This window comes from Cibotium barometz, chromosome 36, assembly GCF_041138505.1.
Source record: "Cibotium barometz isolate CiBa-2024 chromosome 36, ASM4113850v1, whole genome shotgun sequence".
Taxonomy (NCBI): domain Eukaryota; kingdom Viridiplantae; phylum Streptophyta; class Polypodiopsida; order Cyatheales; family Cibotiaceae; genus Cibotium; species Cibotium barometz.
The window spans coordinates 8,953,993-8,973,028 of NC_141081.1; the positions used below are offsets into that span (position 1 = coordinate 8,953,993).

A 19,036-nucleotide genomic window follows, 5' to 3' on the forward strand; every position below is an offset into this window, starting at 1 on the left:
AAGCATGCTCCTACATAACTCTAGCATACCATTCCACCAGAGCCCATCATGGTGTCAATACACTAAACTCTCGCAATATTCTATAGCCACGCTCTTATAAAGAGTAGGCACCTTGCCATAAATAGCATCCCTAGCCAAATATAGCCAGTCAACCCTATGTTAGTGCTCATGGCTCCAATACCCTACCAGTCTTGACTCTGGATCCCAAGGCTCCCAAGCCCCATTGGATCAAGTCCACTAATCCGAGGATTAGCATCTAGGTACATAGCATTCCTCCCCTCTTCAAAGGTTTACTCTTAAGACAAAAGAGAGGAAGGCCCTTTGCAATTTAGCAATCAATTCCCAAGTTGCATTCTCTTTGTCTGTATCCTTCCACTTAAGTTTAAACTTAGGAATCAATTTGTTCCTAAGTACTCTCTCCCTAAAACCAGCATCTCTTTCTAGTTCATGTGGAATGTAGGTCAAATCCTCGATGTACACTATTTCACCAAGTGAAACAACATTTGTTTCCAGCCCCAAACATATTTTGACATGAAGGGGAGGTAATTCTATTCTATAAGCAACCTCACCAGCCTTTTTCAAGAGCAAGAAACCCAGAGATGCTTGGACATTAATGAGAACATAAGTGTTGCTACGCTTATAATTGTTGAGGTTCTTTTTTTAAAAATGTTGTTTTGTTTTTTCTTCGTTATGTAATTTGGTTTTTGTTTAATTTTAAGTTTCTTAAAAAACTTAAATTTATAAGATTAGATTTGTTCTAGCCTTATGAAGCTATATATAAAAAGGTCCACAATATCTAGTGGTAACTTCTCTACCAACCATGTCTATAACATCTAGATGCAACTAACCAATAGTCAGCTGGAGGAAGACCTGCTAGTTGTTTGGTTGATACACACTTTTTGATGTTACTTATATGTATGAAACTTGCCAATTTTTAGATTCCAATGTGTAGCCTGTAAGGGCTGGCTTCCCTTCATTATTTGGCATCTTTTTACTTCATCTCCCTCAGCCCCACATCTCCCTATGGGTGGGTGCTACCCTCCCAAACTAGCCTTAGATTTGCCATCTTTGGACTCTCATAAAGTAGCCATTTATGGCCAACTATCTTCTCCACTCATGGCTCTCCATTGGCTACACAATCCTCTCCAATGCAGAGTAGCAATAGAGTCAACATCAGAGGTGCATCACTTAGAATAGATCCAGGGTTGTCATTTTGAGCTATGTGGCCACAGCTCTTTTGAAGGGTGGTTAAGCTTTTCTAAGTAAACCCTATGTAAAAAATGCAAAAACACCAAAAATTAACTTGTCTACAAAAGTCGAGGTACTTGAGATTTGATATTACATCTCCAAATCAGCAAAAGGAGGAGGTTAATGTAATAGAGTGTTCCTATAAATTATTGAGAACATGATAGCAGTGCACTCACTCACGGAACAACCAATTACAAAAATACCCAAAGGAATTAGTTTTGAGATTATGTGAGATGAAATATTCACAAACTGATGAACTAGATGTAAGCAAAAAAAAGCTACCCATGTCAATGTGAAAGGCACACAACGTTACTCAACACATGGGACAAGATATAGTGATACAAGCAGGGCTTTATATTACGTGGGGAGAGAAATCAGACAAGGCATACCTAAATCTGAAATCACACAAGGCATACGTGAATGTGTCAGCTATCAGATGTGGAACTCGTTTCTCCCTCGTAGAGTCATGCTACAACTTACAAGATTGCTTCTACCGTCTCCATAGTTTTTGAAGGACAATAAAAAAGTGACGTTTTACGTTTGCAACATTGCGAGTCTTCATTCTACATTTTCAAGTCTTCAAGCTTATGTAGAAGGTAGAAATCTGCAAGAGAAATTACGTTAGTTGATATCAAACGTCATTTATGAGTGGCTCCATGACATATGCAAACATAGCATCTACCTCTCATAGGCATCAAAACATAATTTACTCACAAAATTTAGTGCAGGAATAGATCTAGGCAATGGGATAGCGTTTGTTTCAATACTTCACTTGGATGGAAATCCAAAAAATGGAGAGGCGAGACCAGCAACAATAGAAGCAGCACATATAAAAAATCATGAAAAGTTTTTATAGAATGTAGACTCAATACCATCAGCATCGATTCAGCCTGTTACTTGGAACCTCAGAAGAAGGCACCTAGGCGAATGCATGACAAGTACATTCTTGAGTTTTGGTTGAAATGTAATAAGCTGAGCAAAGCCACAATGAGGATGAATGGGACGAATCCCTATGATGATGTTCGTAACTGGAATGACGATAATGACTTTAGCAAATCACTACGAGATTAGTGGATTGTGCTGACAGATTGCTACTGTTAACACGACCTAGTGGATCCATTCAAGGGATGACAAGATTCAAAACTTGCATAACTAAAACTTCCATGGAGGAATGTTCGGATGGAATTTTTGATCTGATGGACCATTATTGTGTTAAGAATATGAATGATATGTTCTGAATGAATTGTTATTTGATAATGAGCTCTATATAAGGGATCTTTATCCCATGATTCTGCGGAGAGCTAACCAATCTAAAGAACCCCAGAATCAGTTGGATCTAAAGTTGGATTTAAATTGCAAATAAAAGGACTTAACAAGAATTTTCGTATTGATAGGATCATGGATCGAGGTCGTTGTGGTAGGAATGATAACCCCCAACTCGATGAGAAAGAGCTCAACTTGGATGTTTGTAAAACTCTTCATAGATCGCAGAGTACTTCGATGTCACCGGGTATAATGAGAAGAGCAAAATGGCTCTTGCAAGGCTGAAGATAGGAATGATAACCCCTAACTCGATGAGAAAGAGCTCGACTTGGATGTTCGTAAAACTCTTCATAGATCGCAGAGTACTTCGATGTCACCGGGTACAATGAGAAGAGCAAAATGGCTCTTGCAAGGTTGAAGATAGTAGAAATAGTGAGAATAGCATGGAGAAACCACTGGGAGACAAACCGTGTGAATCGAAACACTCAGACATGGAATGATCTCAAAATTTACTTAAGGAAGAGATTCTATCCTCCCGACTTTTTGGAAATAAAGATGAACGAATTCTTAGAGTTAACCCAGGGGAGCAGAACTATTGAAGTATATCACCAAGCGTTCGCTCTCCTCCTCAAATACTCACCACCGCTAGATAAAGAACGCGTGATGGTGGCTAGGCTCATTCGGGGACTAAACGAACCTTTGAATATCCTAGTGAAGAATGCCAAGGCTGTTTCCATGGCTGAAGCAGTGTGGATGGCAAAGGATTTTGCCAAGGCTTTTGATGTTAAGGTCCCACCACCAAAGCCAACATCATCACCTCTCAAAAGGTTTTTAGCTCTAGAAGGTGATTCCAACCTTCCACCATCTAAGAGATATAAGGGTCAAGCCCAGGATATGTGAAGTTTCAGAATAGAAGAAATGTCCTTTTCCCGGAACTCAATCCCTTGGAATTCAACTTCAAAAATTCCACCCTTGGAACAAGGAAGTGAAATGCTATAACTATCAAGGATTTGGACATGCGGCAGTATGGATTGCCCAACTCCTTTTGGAACAAGGTTGTCAGGGCAAGAAAATCAAGGATCAAGATTCTAGACTCCAGCTCCTTCCTTCTAGAGTAATCATGTTTCTTTCTTCCAAAATCAGAGAAATCCCAGAGGTAGACCCTCTAACCAACCCGCAGTTTCAATCCAAAGTAATGCAAGACCTCCACCTCAGAATAGGGAAAGTCAAAGAGAGATGTTCCCAAATCGGCCATCCACTTCAAAGACAGTAACACTGGAAGTGATTGAAGAAGAAGAAGAAGATGAAAGAGATCATACTCCACCTACGAGATGAGGACATCTCGTGTTTTTTAAGTGGGGTAGGATGTAAGATTCTTTCCTCCAGCTTTTGAGGTGTACAGGTGTAAGAACCTCCCCTTCTGATCTTGTAATTATTCCCCTCTTTGAAATAAAAGAAAGATTCTGTTTTACCCTTTTTTGACCTAGAGAGAGAAAATATCTAGAGAGAGATAATCCAAAATTCAGATATTTTTGGATATAAAAATCCTCCTAGTGTCTAAAATGGTTTCCCTTGAAACAGAAATTCAAAAAGAACTTTCCAATGTGCAATTGGAATTAATTGAAAATAGATAAAAAGGACCTTAGTCTAAGGGTCCAGGGCTCTTAGACCCCCCGTTTATCGCTTTGCCTTCGACTCAGCTTCAGACTCTGATGGAGGTTCCTCCCGCCCCACCTCAGAGGGACTCTTCTGCAACCCCCTCGCCTAGAAATTTTTGAATTATGCTCCAATTAAGGTTCCTATGGGGGCCAGCAGGATCAATCCAAGTGTGGGGGAAGGAGATAAATCCAATTTATAAAAGAAAAACCTCCCAAAAATGAGTAAATGCTCACATAAGACGAAGAGTTGACTAAGGACAAGGTTTATTAGTAAAAAACTATGAGTATTACTAAAAAAATGAGATATTTTGGGTATAATGAATCAATTTTGACACCTTGGTAAGGATAAGGGGGTTCTTCAAGGAGGTGCCTATTTCACATGTGTGGTGGAGTTTTAAACTCAAAAATATTGTGATATTTTTATCTCTCCTCTCTCGTGGATCAAACCAAATCAAAAGGGAGCCAAACTAGGTCCAAATCTTGTCCAAATTCAGCCAAACTGAACCTGGAAAATTCTAGAAACTAGTTGGACTTGGTTAGAGGCCTCCCTCACCTATAAATAGATCCTTAGCCCTTTGTAAAAAAATATGAGAACTATACCATGCCAGTATTATACTGAAATAATGATATTTTCTATTATCCTCTAAAAATCCTCTACAAATTGAAGAGATTGGAGCTTCTTTTTCTCTTCAATCTTCCTTGGAGACTTCATTAACATACCAAACCAAATGATTGGTTGGGGGCCTCTACTTTGATCAAAGAATGAAGCAATTTAGGAGGTAAATTATGGTTTATGGTCTTTTTTCTTTAATCTCCAAATGTTTCTCTCTTCTCAACCCCTCTCAAGCTTGAGAAGCATTAATTTGAATGGCTTTTGAATACTATTGGAGTTCTTTAATGTATTGTAATGAAGAAATACATAAATTTTCATTTATGATTAAATTAAATGTTTTTTTAAGCATGTCTCTCTCCCCTCCAAAGAATGGTCATTCCTATGACCTATTCTATATTCAAATGAAGCTTCTTCATGAAGCAATTCTCTAATCTAAAAGTAATTTCTATGCTTGTCAAATTAGAGGCCAAATAAGTGGCTTTTTAATACTTTTATGCTATTTAATTTATGGAAAAAATAAGAATCAAGTTCATAATTGGATATTGATCCAATTAATGGATTATTCTAATCATAGGGATATTATTAAACTTTATGCTTTCAAATTATTTGAGAATTATCAGTAATAGCAACGGAGCTATGACAAAATTTCTGAAAAAAATAACACATAAATCATTTTCATTCATAATATGAAAAGAGGACTTCCTACCATATTCTAGAATTAATCATCCTAGATTAATTGAATGATTCTCATTATAATCATGAAAAATTTGATTTTTTATGTTTATGCATAAATAGTAATTAGCAAAAGAGGAATATCTAGTAATTCATTTAAATGTTAAAAGAGGAATTTCTATGACATTTGGAATTCCATCATTGAGATGGAAAAAGAGAAATTCCTAGTATATTGGAATTAATGAGTATTTTAATTAAATTCAAAGATGAAATTTAGATAAAGTTATTTTATCTATGAAAAATATTTAAATGTTAAAAGAGGAATTCTTATGGCATTTGGAATTCCACCATTTAGATGGGAAAAGAGAAATTCCTAGCATATTGAATTAATGGGTATTTTATTTTAGATGAAATTACTTTATGAGAAATATTTGATGATAAAAGAGGAATACCCATGACATTGGAATGCAATTAATTAAATGCAAAAAGAGGAATTCCCATGGTATTTGAGATCCAAGAAATTAAATGAGAAGAAGAGGAATTCTTAGTAGAATTCAATTTATGATTATTTATTATCAAAAGTGGACATATGGGTAGAATTGATTTCTGTAAATCCCACGAATCCTTTTATTCAAAAGAGGAATATTGAATATAATTCATTTGAGAAATTGAGAATGAATATGGAAATAGTCGTCGAGAAAAACAACCTTTAATTAGGCCAAGCAATTGGCAAAAATTTTAGAAAAAGTCCCATTATCAGGATCAACCTCGAAAAAGCTATTAAATGGGAATAGCATGTGAATGGATGAGATAAGGTGAAAATAGGATGCGATAAGATGTGTATGGGATAGAATGTGAATGGATGTGATAAGAGGTGTATGGAATGTGATAGAATGTGAATGGATGTGGATGTGTATGTGGATGTGTATGTGTATGTGTGTGTATGTGGAAGAATGGATGTGGATGTGTATGTGGAAAAATGGATGTGGATGTGTATGTGTGGAAGAATGGATGTGGATGTGTATGTGGAAGAATGAATGCGGATGTGTATGTGGAAAAATGGATGTGGTTGTGTATGTGGAAGAATGGATGTGGATGTGTATGTGAAAGGATGTGATATCAATGTGAGTGAATGAATGAGATGTGATGTAAATTGAGATAGATGTGAAATGAATGAGGTGTGATGAGATGTGAATATGGGTTGCTGTGCGAGTGGATGAGATGTGATGAGAATAAATGAGGAAAGATGTGATGAGATGGAAAATGATGTGACTGAATGAGAATGGGTATACATATAAATTGGATATGGAAAATGATGTGACTGAATGAGAATGGGTATACATATAAATTGGATATGGGGATTAAGTAATGTGGACGGATGTGGAACAATGTGAAAGACGAGAGTTCATTATAGGAACTGTATTTATGACCTGTTTTTAAATGACTGTTTTATGTCAAAAATGCTGGGGAAGCATTTTGACCATCTTGTGAATGAGGTCGTGGAGATCTAGCTGATAAAGTTGCAACAGCTAACGAAGAGTCAACGAAGGACGTCTTGCGTAGCAAGGTCGGCCGAGGTCTTGACCAGCCTCGGCTTGATTCAAATGGTGAGCTTCTGGTACGGTGGATGAGGGACCAAGGACGCGGCCTATGAGTGAAGCACTAGGTCACCTCTGAAGGATCCTAGAGGGTACTGACCATACGGTACTCGGGCTCTGGGTCGCCAAAGATACCCACACGTGCGTCGTGGAAGATATTAGAACAAGGAGTAAGAGTTGTTTTCTGAAACCGAGCATGGATCTGGTTGATTGACCTTGCTGGTCGTCAATGGATGAGTCCATGGCTCTTTTATATGGATATGTTGGTTGATCTTACTGATCTTCAATGGAGATTCCATCTTGAATTTTATAAGTGAATAAATTACCGGTTACTATGAGCTAGGAACTATCGAAAAGGCCCCTGAGTGGACAGGTGGTGAGCGTTCTGGTTGCCAATGATGCCATAGATACACCGATGAAGGGATGATTGGAAATGGCACAAAGCTCCGACGTGGAATTTGGAGGTTTGGGAAGGGGAGAAGGAGGTTTGCAAAGGTTCGGGTAGAATTTGAATTTGGAGGTCTCAAAAGGTGTGCGAAGCATGGGTCTGCCCACTAGTAGGGCACTAAAGAATGAAAAAAATCCCCTATTATCACATGGCAGTATGTGGATTTTTTTTCTCATTTTTTAGAAATCTAGTATTTCTCTTTTCTCTCCTCTCCTTGGGCCACGTCGTCTTAAAAAAGTTATCCATGGATAATATATAATAGGCGTATATATATATATATATATCAACGGTTTAGACCAGTCAACAACTGACTCACCGAAGGCGGGTCTAAGAGTGGGTCAAACCTGCCGCCGTAGACAAGTTGGCCCACTCGAGAAGAGTTTCACAAAGCTACCACGTGGTAAGAATTTGGAGGTTTGGGAAAGGGAGAAGGTTCGGGTAGAATTTGAATTTGGAGGTCTCAAAAGGTGCGTGAAGCACGGGTCCGCTCATTAGTAGGGCACTAAAGAATGAAAAAAAATCCCCTATTGTCACATGGCAGTAGGCGGATTTTTCTTCTTATTTTTTAGAAATCTAGTATTTCTCTTTTCTCTCCTCTCCTTGTGCCACGACTCAAAAAAAGTTATCCATGGATAATATGTAATAGACATATATATATATATATGCCTGCACACGTGCATAATTAAAGTCCACTGTGTCACCCTATACCTCAAAATAAAAATAAAAATTGAGCGTATAAAATGGTTTTTTTAGTGACACGCGTTTTTTTGAACGTTTAATATGGTGTTTTTTAAATATCAATAATTATTTTTAAAAAACAGACTGCGTCGTAGGCTAAAAAATGCAACAATAATACGCTTTGCGGTCAAAAAAACTCCACCTATTTTAATTTGTTTTAGAAAGCTCATTATTATTACTACCAGCAATTAAGCACTAAAATTCTCAGTTTTAACGTATATTATTTGTATGCATTTGATAAAGAAGAGGAGGAGATCAGCAATGAGGCCATACCTGCGGAGCCTTGTATGGGGCCGCTATTGAAGAAGGCGAACTGCAGCGTTTCTCCGAGAAGAGGCAGGCCATGGCTCCCAGGGGGGAGCTTGTACAGAGCTGAGGACTGCTGATCACTCAAGCATTTCTTGTAATAGCGGAAGGCGGCAAGTGTCGGACCCAACACTATCAAAGACACTGCAAGAAAGCAAGGTTGAAGAAGATGATGGGCATTGCGCTCAAGCTGCACTGAATTGTTATCAACATGAGGGTGGTGTGATGATGAGACGAAGTACTCTGTCCCTGCTGCCATTTCCCTGTCGCTAGAAACTCCTCCACTCTCGACACCGCTTTTGATAAACAACTAGGACACAAAAGAGAAGGTGGAGTTAAAAAGACCAGGAACCTTTGATGAAGCTTTAAGGACTCCAAGAGAGAAGGAATGGAAGCTTCAGAGATTGGCTCAAAAGCAAAGGAAGATTCCGTCTGAGAATAGACCTGCTATGTCTGAGGAGAGAAGGACAGAAGAAGAGAGGACTTCTCTAGTTCTAATGGCTGCTAATCAATTGATGCAAGGCATTAATTAGCTGACTCAACAAATGATGAATTTGAATCTGAGTTTGTTGCAAGGAGGAAGAACTTCCCCTAGTGCACGAGATAGATAAGGATAGAAGAAGGGAGGACTGCTCCAGTTCCAGGCTGTTGATCAATTGATGCAAGGTATTAATCAACCGACTCAACAAATGGAGAATTTAAATCTGAGTTTGTTGCAAGGAGGCAGGACTGCCCCTAAGATAGGAGATAGAGAAGGAATGAGAGGTAGAGGCAAAGGAGCACCCAACATGAATGTCCAATGTTTCAATTGTATGGAAAGGGGTCATATATCTTCTCAATGTGCTTACCCCCCCAAGAGAATGGTAGGAGATGTGTATCCTCTATCACCTAGGAGAGGGAGGAAAGGCAAGATATCAAAAGGGAAGAGGAGATTCCAAATCCACAGGGACCTTAGGTTCAACCCACAGCCAGCCAATGGGCCTAGACAAGGTGAAGTTAATCTAATTGGTATGGAAGAAGAAGCTGATATATTAGCTAATAAAAGAACTAGAGCTGCAGAGGGTGAAGATGAAGTAGGACCATCCAAGAGGAAGAAAGGAAAGCAAGTGGAGGACTAGTTTTAAGAAGGTAAGAGGAAGAACAGGCCCAAAAGGCGTATTGGAATGTAAGATTTTCCTTTAGGGGCTCAGGAACAAGAGTATGATTTGATGACAAATCTCTAGCACAAGGGTCCTAGTCTGTCTTGGTCCCAACTATTGCAACTGTGTCCTAAACTCAGGAGAACGTGGAGTAAATTGGTCAACACAAGGGTTTCCAAGAAAGAGAACGAAGTATGTCAGCTGAATAGAGTGCGTGTTAAAAGAGATAAGGATTATTCGCTTGCCACCCATGGATGCTTGGGTGAATAAGTTTAAAGTTCCTAGAGTTGTGTAATGACCCAACAGACTAAGGAGGCTTTAAGGCTGAAGGTAAGTGCACCTTCTGAGTTTAGAGTTAGAATGGCAAATATTGCAAAAGTCAAATGTTTGGGGGTGGTAAAGAAGTTGCAGGTAACCATTCTTGGACATGAAGCTGAGTTGGATGTTCATGTCATGCCAACAACAATGACAAAAGCTTATTCATTAATTTTGGAGAGACCATGGCTAAGAGCAACGAGAGGAGGGCAAGATTAGCAAAGAGGACACCTTATGTTAGGACTAGATCAACCTGCCAGAAAACAAGTCAGATATGACATAGCCAAAGGGAGAGAATTGATTCCAAAGAGTAGTACCTCAGAAGATGAAGATGAAGAAACCAATTCCACAGAGGACTCAGAAACAGAGGAAGATAGTTTAGAGAATGATGAGGAAGAACTTCAATTGTTGGAGCCAGATTCTGACCTCATGTGCATGTTCCTAGAACTGTGTGCAGAGGAAGGGGAGAAGCAAAAAGCTGAAGTTGAAATACAGTCAAATAAGGAAGAAGTCATACAGAAAATGCTTGCCAAGGATCTAGCAGTGTGGCTGTTAACCACTCTGATTAACATTACCTTGTGCGTGGCTACACCTTTGTAATTTACCTTTTTGTAACCACATAAAGCACTGATTATAAAAGAGACATGGGATGACCGAGCTTACGGCTTGTGTAATGCAAGTCATGATGAATAGATGTACATAGAGCTAGGAAAACAAGTTTTGGACCCCCAATTGTAAATGGACGACCGAACATTGCAATTATGAGCTCATGTATATAAACCATTTTATGAAAACTCAATATTTGCATCCAAGAAGAAAATTAGAATGTTACTATCAAATATTATCTCAATATTAGCCTCAATGTCTAATTGACATGATATTGCCACATATATCAAATTTTTTCTAAAGCTTTTTTCAAAAAATTTTAATCTCAACTTTATTTGACTTCCTTGAGACCTCCTCAAATAGGGGAATTAGGTGACAAAGCTTCCCTTTCAATAACCAATTTGACTAAGATTAGGTGATAATCTTCCTTTTTTTATAACTAATTTGATGGAGATTAGTTAATAACCCATTGCGGCTTCGTTTTAGCATTGTTTGGACATCTAGTGTTCCCCATTTAAGTGCAATTAAAATTCAAAATTTCTATTATCGAATTTACAAGCAATTAACTCAAGTCTAATTTTTTGTACACAAAATTAAAGCTGGTTCATTCATAAATAAATTCTTCTCTATAAAGAGAGGGCCTCTACTCTAATGGTTAGGCCTTTACGCATTGAAGGAAAAGAGAGGCTAGACACCTCATCAAGCTGCCCATCTTTCTCAATTATCCGATCCCACCTGCTTTAAAAAAATCAAAAAAACTATTCATTTTTTTAACAACCAATTTAGGAGCGTTTATCAAGAAGGCCCACACAAAGTGAAAATAATGAATTTCCCAAATTTAAAATTCCATATGTTTTTCTGCAATTGAGAATAACCTCCATTATTATTACCACAATTAAGAATAACTTCTTTCAAACAAAAAGTCATTATTACTTAAAATTAGCAAAACATTACTTGTAAAGAGTGACAAGGTAGTGAATGATATATGGAAACTTGGAATTTGGCCAAGATTGATCCAAGGAAGCTTCTTATTCCTCCACCAAAAGGCATTAAGAAGGTAGGATTATTATTTGCAGGATGCTAATTGAACCAAATTAAGGGTTATTAAAAACATCATTAAAGAAAATTCCACTAGAAATTTGAGGAAGAGTTGAGGGACACAAATCATCACCATCCAACGCCATGGGTCAAATTTAAGAGGGTTTGGGTAGTAGTTAGAGTTGAGATGCACCATAGCAAAATTGATCAAAATCATCCACCCCTTTGGGATAATCATGTCTGTAATAAAGCAAGTGTGGTTAATTAGTAAATGTGATGCATTAATTTATACTCAATTGAGATCTAATTACCTTTGAAAACAATATCCTGCAGAGATTCTCGAGTTACATAGTGTACGATACTCGCCATCCTCAGCGCTTCCTTCACCACCTTTTTTATTTCAAATTTAAGATAAAATTAGTCAGCATTTAGCATCTCTTGCTAGAAATGATTATAATTCCAATAGAATCATCAAAGCCTTGATTTTAGAGAAACTCACCAGTTCTGTAAATTGCATCTGTTTGAAATCATCCCAGGTGAGCTTCTCGTTGTCTTTCTTGCTTTTCCGAATGAGGGAGTGCTCTCTCTGCAAATGCGAGATTACTGACCGTGAATTAAATCAACTAATTATCCAACCTTAAATTTCAGCCCCAAATAAACACGTAAACTGACCCTGAATTAAATCAACTAACTACCCAAACATTAAATTTCAGCCACAAATAAACACGTAAACTAAGTACCCTGAATTAAATCAACTAATTCCCCAAACATTCATCACTATCTTTTCAAAATGTCTAAATAGGGTCAGATATTGTGTATTTTTGCATGCGTGTGCATACAGCACACATGTACATTCATCATACATGCGAATGTATGTAAACATGGTATGATTTGGGAACAATAGTTATGTTTCATGTGTTGAAAATACAAGTGAATAGGGTGTGTGTGGGAACAAGCTCTTGGATAGAGGCTGTAAAAGAGGAGATGTAATTGTGAAAGAACCTGTGAAAAGGTTAGAAGAATCTACTGGGAGAGAATAATGGGTAGCATGAGGGAATTTAGGAGTGTGGAGATATTCTGGGAGATATTCAGGGAAAAGAGAAGAGGTGGAGAGAATCAGGCAAAAGGTGGAGATATTCTGGGAGTGAATCATGGAGAAATCAATGGGATTAGATGCTTGATGTAAACTCTATAAATTGAGGCATAGCCCTAATGAGAATTTGCTGGTTTTTGAGTATCCATGCCTACATTAATCTATGTGCTAATTATTCACTAATTACGTCTTAATCACTTGCTAATCACTTTGTTAATTATGTTGATTCTAGTGTTTGATCCACCATAGCTCATCATTTAGCTCAAATTTCAACATGGTATTAGAGCCATGCCTAGAATCAACCAGATTTATGAGCCCATTAGTGAAATAATCAGGATTAGTAGGTAATTAGCAAAAAATCAAGTTTTTTAGTGAGTTTTCACTCTTCCCCTTCACCCCCAGCCAGTGGAGGGTCTCTAGCACTTAGCACACATCACATTAGGTCACAAGCTTCTAGCTTAAGCTAGCCAACACCCCTGGCTACCAGCCCATCGAAACGGCGCAGCAAACCGCCGAAGGAATCAGGAGATTTTGCGTTTTTTGCAGGCGCCTTTTTTCTCTGCAGTTTTTACCATTACTACTTGCTCAAGTCAAATTGCTTGAATTCCTCCTAGCCCAAGGGGTAATCAAGCATGCTCTACAAGCTGGTGAAGACAGAAATCAATTTCATCAAGTCTACAGTGAGATCCAAGCTCTTCATCAAATCTGCAGGTGACTTTGGTAAAACAGAGATTAAGCTTTCATTATTTGGTCAAATCTTGTGTTTCTTGGCTTAATCCTCTACTAGACTCATTGCTATTGATGCCTTTCAAAGCATTTGAGCTCATTTGAAGTGGAAGGCACCAGATCTGAGCTCGCCGCATACTCTGTTTTGTGCACACAAACCAGAGCATTAATTTGCTAATCAGTGCTAATCACTGTACTTTGGTGTAATTGAGGGTTCAAATTAACCATTACGTATCTGATACAGATCCCTAAAGCTTCAGATTGCAAATCGGAGTTGGTTTGATACTCCAACCATCCCGTACAAATTGGTTACTCTCAATTTAATGTACTTTCTGGTGATTTTATGCTGATAAAATTATTGTAATCATCTATTAAACACCAGATTGAGTTGTAAAAGGGTAGACACTGCCCTTGAATCTTGAATTTGGATCAAGAGGTAAGACCCCCTTCACATCACCATGAATTCAGCACAAGAAATAGCCAAATTTAATGGGGAACAGTTTTATACATGGCAAACAAAAACCATGTATTTGCTGATGAGGAAAATCTGTGGGGATTAGTTGAAGGGAGAGATGAATGCCCAGAGAGAGGGGAAAATGAGTGGAAGAGTAGGAATGAAAAAGCATTGGGGCTTATTGCACTCAGTTTAAATGATGAGATCATTCATCATATCACAGGGATACAGTGGGCAAAAGATGCATGGGATGAACTCAATAAATTATTTGGTACACAAGCAAAAAATTCCAAGATAAATCTATTAATGCAATTCTACAAACTGGACATGAAGGAAAGTGAACCTTTAATCACACACTTGAACAAATATAAAAGCATTAAGCAACAACTGGCAGATTGGCAAAAAGGTAGAAGATGATGAAGCATTAGCTGTACTTTTGAAGAGTGTGGACAAAGGAGATTATGAAAACATTGTAGCAACACTAAAGAATGTACCTGAACTGAAGATACATGAGATAGAAGCAGCTCTACTAGAGCAAGAGAGCAGAGGCAAAGAGAAGAAAGAGCTCGACTCAACAGCAGGAGAGGAAAAAGCATTCTTCACCCGAGGAGGATTCTCTCGAGGACGAGGACGAGGAAGAGGCAGAGTAGGAGGGAGGACCTTCACTTGCCACAAATGTGGAAAGCCAGGACACATGGTGAGAGAATGCTACAGCAAACCCAGTGAAGAAGGAACGACATCGGCAAACTTCATGGAGGCTCCAAGAGAAGTGGAGTCGGATCATCTTTTCTGAGAGAGAGAGAGAGAGAGAACCCACAACCCAATGTAACCTGCCCCAATAAAGTAAAACCACCTCTGAGCCACCGATGATGTAGGCCAAGTGGTAGATGTATGTGTGAGCACTTTAGTCAAGGTCGCAGGCACTTATAGTAGCCTTGGACACATAGAGAGAGAGAGTGTCAAGGACTATGGAGTTTAGGGACTTGAGGCACTAGTCGCGGGCTATCAAGTAAGAGGGAAACTTGATACAGGGTCCAGGTGTGTTAGGATTATTCACTTGAGGGGAGGTGTTGAAAATACAAGTGAATAGGGTGTGTGTGGGAACAAGCTCTTGGATAGAGGCTGTAAAAGAGGAGATGTAATTGTGAAAGAACCTGTGAAAAGGTTAGAAGAATCTACTGGGAGAGAATAATGGGTAGCATGAGGGAATTTAGGAGTGTGGAGATATTCTGGGAGATATTCAGGGAAAAGAGAAGAGGTGGAGAGAATCAGGCAAAAGGTGGAGATATTCTGGGAGTGAATCATGGAGAAATCAATGGGATTAGATGCTTGATGTAAACTCTATAAATTGAGGCATAGCCCTAATGAGAATTTGCTGGTTTTTGAGTATCCATGCCTACATTAATCTATGTGCTAATTATTCACTAATTACATCTTAATCACTTGTTAATCACTTTTGTTAATTATGTTGATTCTAGTGTTTGATCCACCATAGCTCATCATTTAGCTCAAATTTCAACATCATGGTGGTCTTTGAATAAATCAACAATTAATTTAACTGATGCGTTTCCTTACTTTTTAGAAAAAGGACAGATTTTTTAACTTTATTTTTTAGGACAACTGGATGATAGATTTCCTCTTCTAAGGCTTTAATGATTTCGCTTCAGAGGTTCATCATTGATTTTCTGAACTTTGAAATCAGTGATAAAATGGTAGGGTATCCTAACCTTGGAGCTGCTGCAACAACTAGCATTAAAAAATGTGCGCTGGAGTAGCTTAAATCAGGATTCGGAACCAAATAAAAAATAAAACAACTAATGTTCCAGCCACTAACCTTTGAATTACAGTGAGAACTAGCACCAAACATTGTACGGAAATGAGATGACTAATTATAATCCAACCTAGCCTTGGAATTGCAGCAGCAATCTAGCATTGAAGTTGTGACAGCAACATCCAGAGTAGCAATTAACGAAACAATCAAGAGGTCTGATTAGGTGAGGTTTAGGTATGATTAAGGAGATGGGATAGCAAGCTGACCTTTTTAGATTCGTGTTGGGCGTCGATACAGGGGCGGTGCAGCCAAGGGCGAAGGATGGCGAGGGCGTGGTCTTGGACGGGAAGGACGTGGTTTGCTTGGATGGCGGTGGGGCTGAGGAGGGTGGTGGCAAGCTCGCGCAGACGGCGGTGGCGGGCGCCGTGCACATTAAGTAAGAGCAAAATGGTGTTGCTAAGAGGAAAAACAGGTCACTTATGGAGATGGCACGATGTATGGTCAAGAGCTAAGCTTTGCCACATGCGTTTTGGCTTGAGGTTGTCATGTGTGCTGCATATGTACTCAATAGGTGTCCCACTAAGGCCTTGCAGTCTATTACTCCATACGAAGCTTGGCATGGCAGGAAGCCTTCTATTGGTCACTTGCGTGTCTTTGGTTGCTTGGCCTATGCTTTAGTGCCTGTGCAACAACGCAGAAAATTGGATGATAAGGCTGTCAAATGCATTTTTGTTGGTTACAGTGCTGAGAGCAAGGGTTACAGATTGTATCATCCGCAGTCAAAGCGTATCTTGATTAGTCGAGATATTGTTTTTGTGGAAGATGCTGTGCAGCCTTTGTTATCATGTACCAAAGAGACAGGTGTGAGCTCACGGGATGTATTTGATACATTGTTGCCTCTGTTTACAGGTGGGAATTCAAATGTAAGTCCTAATGAGGTAAATATTCAGCCTATGCAGATTTCAAACGACATCATAGATCAGCCTATTTCTGATGCAGATTTACAGGATGTAATTTCTGAGGATAGGGCTGAAAATGAGCAAGCTAGAAATATACCTAAATGGCTGGTGCAAACCTTGTGTGATAGTAAAATTGATGCACCTATATCTAGTCGTACTCGTTCAGGTTTTCAGCATGCCTCTTATGCATCAGATTGTTATGCTTTGGCTGTGTCTAGTATGTGTAAAGAGGAAGAACCTCTTTCATTTGATGAGGCACAAAAATCAAAAAATTGGTTAGCTACAATGCAAAGTGAATATGATGCTATAATAAAGAATGGTACATGGTCTTATTGTGATTTGCCTATTGGTAAAAAGGCCATTGGATGTAAGTGGGTTTTTAAGTTGAAACGAAAGCCAGATGGCAGTGTTGATCGCTATAAGGCTAGACTTGTTGCAAAGGGTTATGCTCAAGAAAAGGGCATTGATTTTGATGAGACCTTTACTCCCGCTTGTCGTATGACTAGCAAAGTTCAGATGACCAAAACGAGCATGCCATAGTTTTGCATCTGAAACTGCCTTTTCATCAGAATCTTCCACACACTTGTCATAAGAATTGAGCCTATACAGCCCACGAAACAAGGTGCCAGATGCAATAATCGTATCACCAGAAGTCAAATCATGAACAATACATCTGTCATCCACAAATTTGACTACAAATCCAAGTCTAGCAAGCGCAGAGACAGACAATAGATTCTTCTTTATCCTTGGCACATACAAAGCATCTGAAAGTGTGAAAGCGCTGCCATTTGCAGCAGTAAGCATAATTTTACCAATGCCCTTCACAGGGTAAGAAGCATTATTGGCACATGTGACAGTATTCCCATTAGAGACAGCCTCAAGACAAGTGAACATATCACGATGTGAGGTAATGTGCTTTGTAGCACCACTGTCAAAATACCAAACATGAGAGTCAACAGAAACTGCCAAACATGCATCATGTACAGATGGGTCATACTGGCAATACACGCTAAACGCCCATTCTGTATCCTGCACAACATTTGCAGAATCCGCATTTGTAGAAGCATCCGCTATTGTGGCTGCATTTGACTCTTTCTTCTTTGCCTCTTTAGCCTTTAGCTTAGGGCAATTCTTAATGACATGATCATCTGCCTTACAATAGTTGCACCTGGTCTTTTTCTTGCCTTTATCAAGAGCCTTCTCAGACTTATTGTTGCTACCTGTGGAAGGAGAAGAAGTTGCAGACCTACTAATAGGAAAAGAAACAGTGGAAGGGGCTGCCTTACCACTTCTTCTCTGCTGCTGGGCAGCAATAAATGCTTGACCAACTGCATGCTGCCTGGCCCTGTTTTGCCTGGACTGCGCTTCTTGCAAGAGCTTGTTGACTAAAGTATCATACTTGACAGCATCAGGTCTGTCCTCATTAAGAAGTCTCCACGTGGAAGCAAAAGTCTGATATGTCTCAGGTAAAGCATCAAGAACAGTCTGCACAAGAGAATGATCAGGAATAATCTCACCTGCAGAAATCAACTGTTCTTTGAGATCTTTAATCTCAGCAAGAAAAACATTCATGTCATCATCTTCTTGCATAATCTTCAATTCTAGCTCTTTACGCTGTCGTGACGTGGGTGGTATCGCTGGGAAAGTGCGAGACTTCTGGCTGTGAGAGTAGCTTCAAAAATCCCAGCAAGGAAACAAAACAGATAGCTCTTTAAGGAGCATAAGACATCTCCATTTTTGTTGACATGTACATGTGACAATTCACTTCAATACATTCCCAAATTCAGCTTGATGATTACACATAAATTGTGTGTCAAGAGCATGACCAGTTCCAAGCATAGATCTCCTGACTCTTTTTCCAAATACCTCAATCATATCACATGTAGGCATAACACAATTTACAAAAGATTTCCTTATACATGTGACCATTCACATCACATATATCATATATTGCCAACTCCATCATTTCAAGATGTCTCTTGATCTCATAAAAAACCTGCTTTCAAATTCCAACAACTCACAAGGAAAAAGATGACATATGGCGCATGTACAACATATTCATGTGATTTTAGAAAACTCCATGTCTAGCAATCCAAAATCCAACCAAGTAGCTTTTTACAAAATAAAATCCAAATCCCAGAAACTCTTTGTATTTTTCTATACTTTCCTATTCCAAGACTCTCCAAAACCATAAAACCTTTTTCTCCAAAGCCTTCTTGTTCCCAAAGAAACCTTAAAGGGGAAGTATTTTTATTCCTAGGCTATACGATTTTTTTGAAATTGTAAGAAACAAAACAAACAAAATATTACTTATCTCAGAAAAAAAAAAGAAGCGAATTTATGCATATCGCTTTTCCCACGTTCTGCTTCACTGCAGTATGCACCAAAATC

The 19,036-nt window shown here is 38.8% G+C and overlaps 1 protein-coding gene and 1 long non-coding RNA gene across 2 annotated transcripts in view; both read right to left on the reverse strand.

Moving 5' to 3' along the window:
- LOC147617457 (cholesterol 16,22-dihydroxylase CYP90G4-like) overlaps nucleotides 1–18,608 on the reverse strand; it is a 197,297-nt gene extending 178,689 nt beyond the window's left edge. The window contains exons 1-2 of the mRNA XM_086775440.1: nucleotides 18,604–18,608; nucleotides 15,953–16,142 (exon numbers count right to left, since the gene is read on the reverse strand). Of these exons, the coding sequence (XP_086631566.1) occupies nucleotides 15,953–16,142; nucleotides 18,604–18,608 (195 nt within the window). The remainder of the gene's footprint in view (nucleotides 1–15,952; nucleotides 16,143–18,603) is intronic.
- LOC147617461 (uncharacterized) lies at nucleotides 11,749–12,271 on the reverse strand. Its single transcript, XR_015262187.1, has 3 exons — nucleotides 12,142–12,271; nucleotides 11,954–12,032; nucleotides 11,749–11,882 (listed from the first exon to the last, which is right to left on the reverse strand). It is a non-coding gene; the product is annotated as an uncharacterized LOC147617461 (long non-coding RNA).
- Nucleotides 18,609–19,036: the final 428 nt, after the last annotated feature.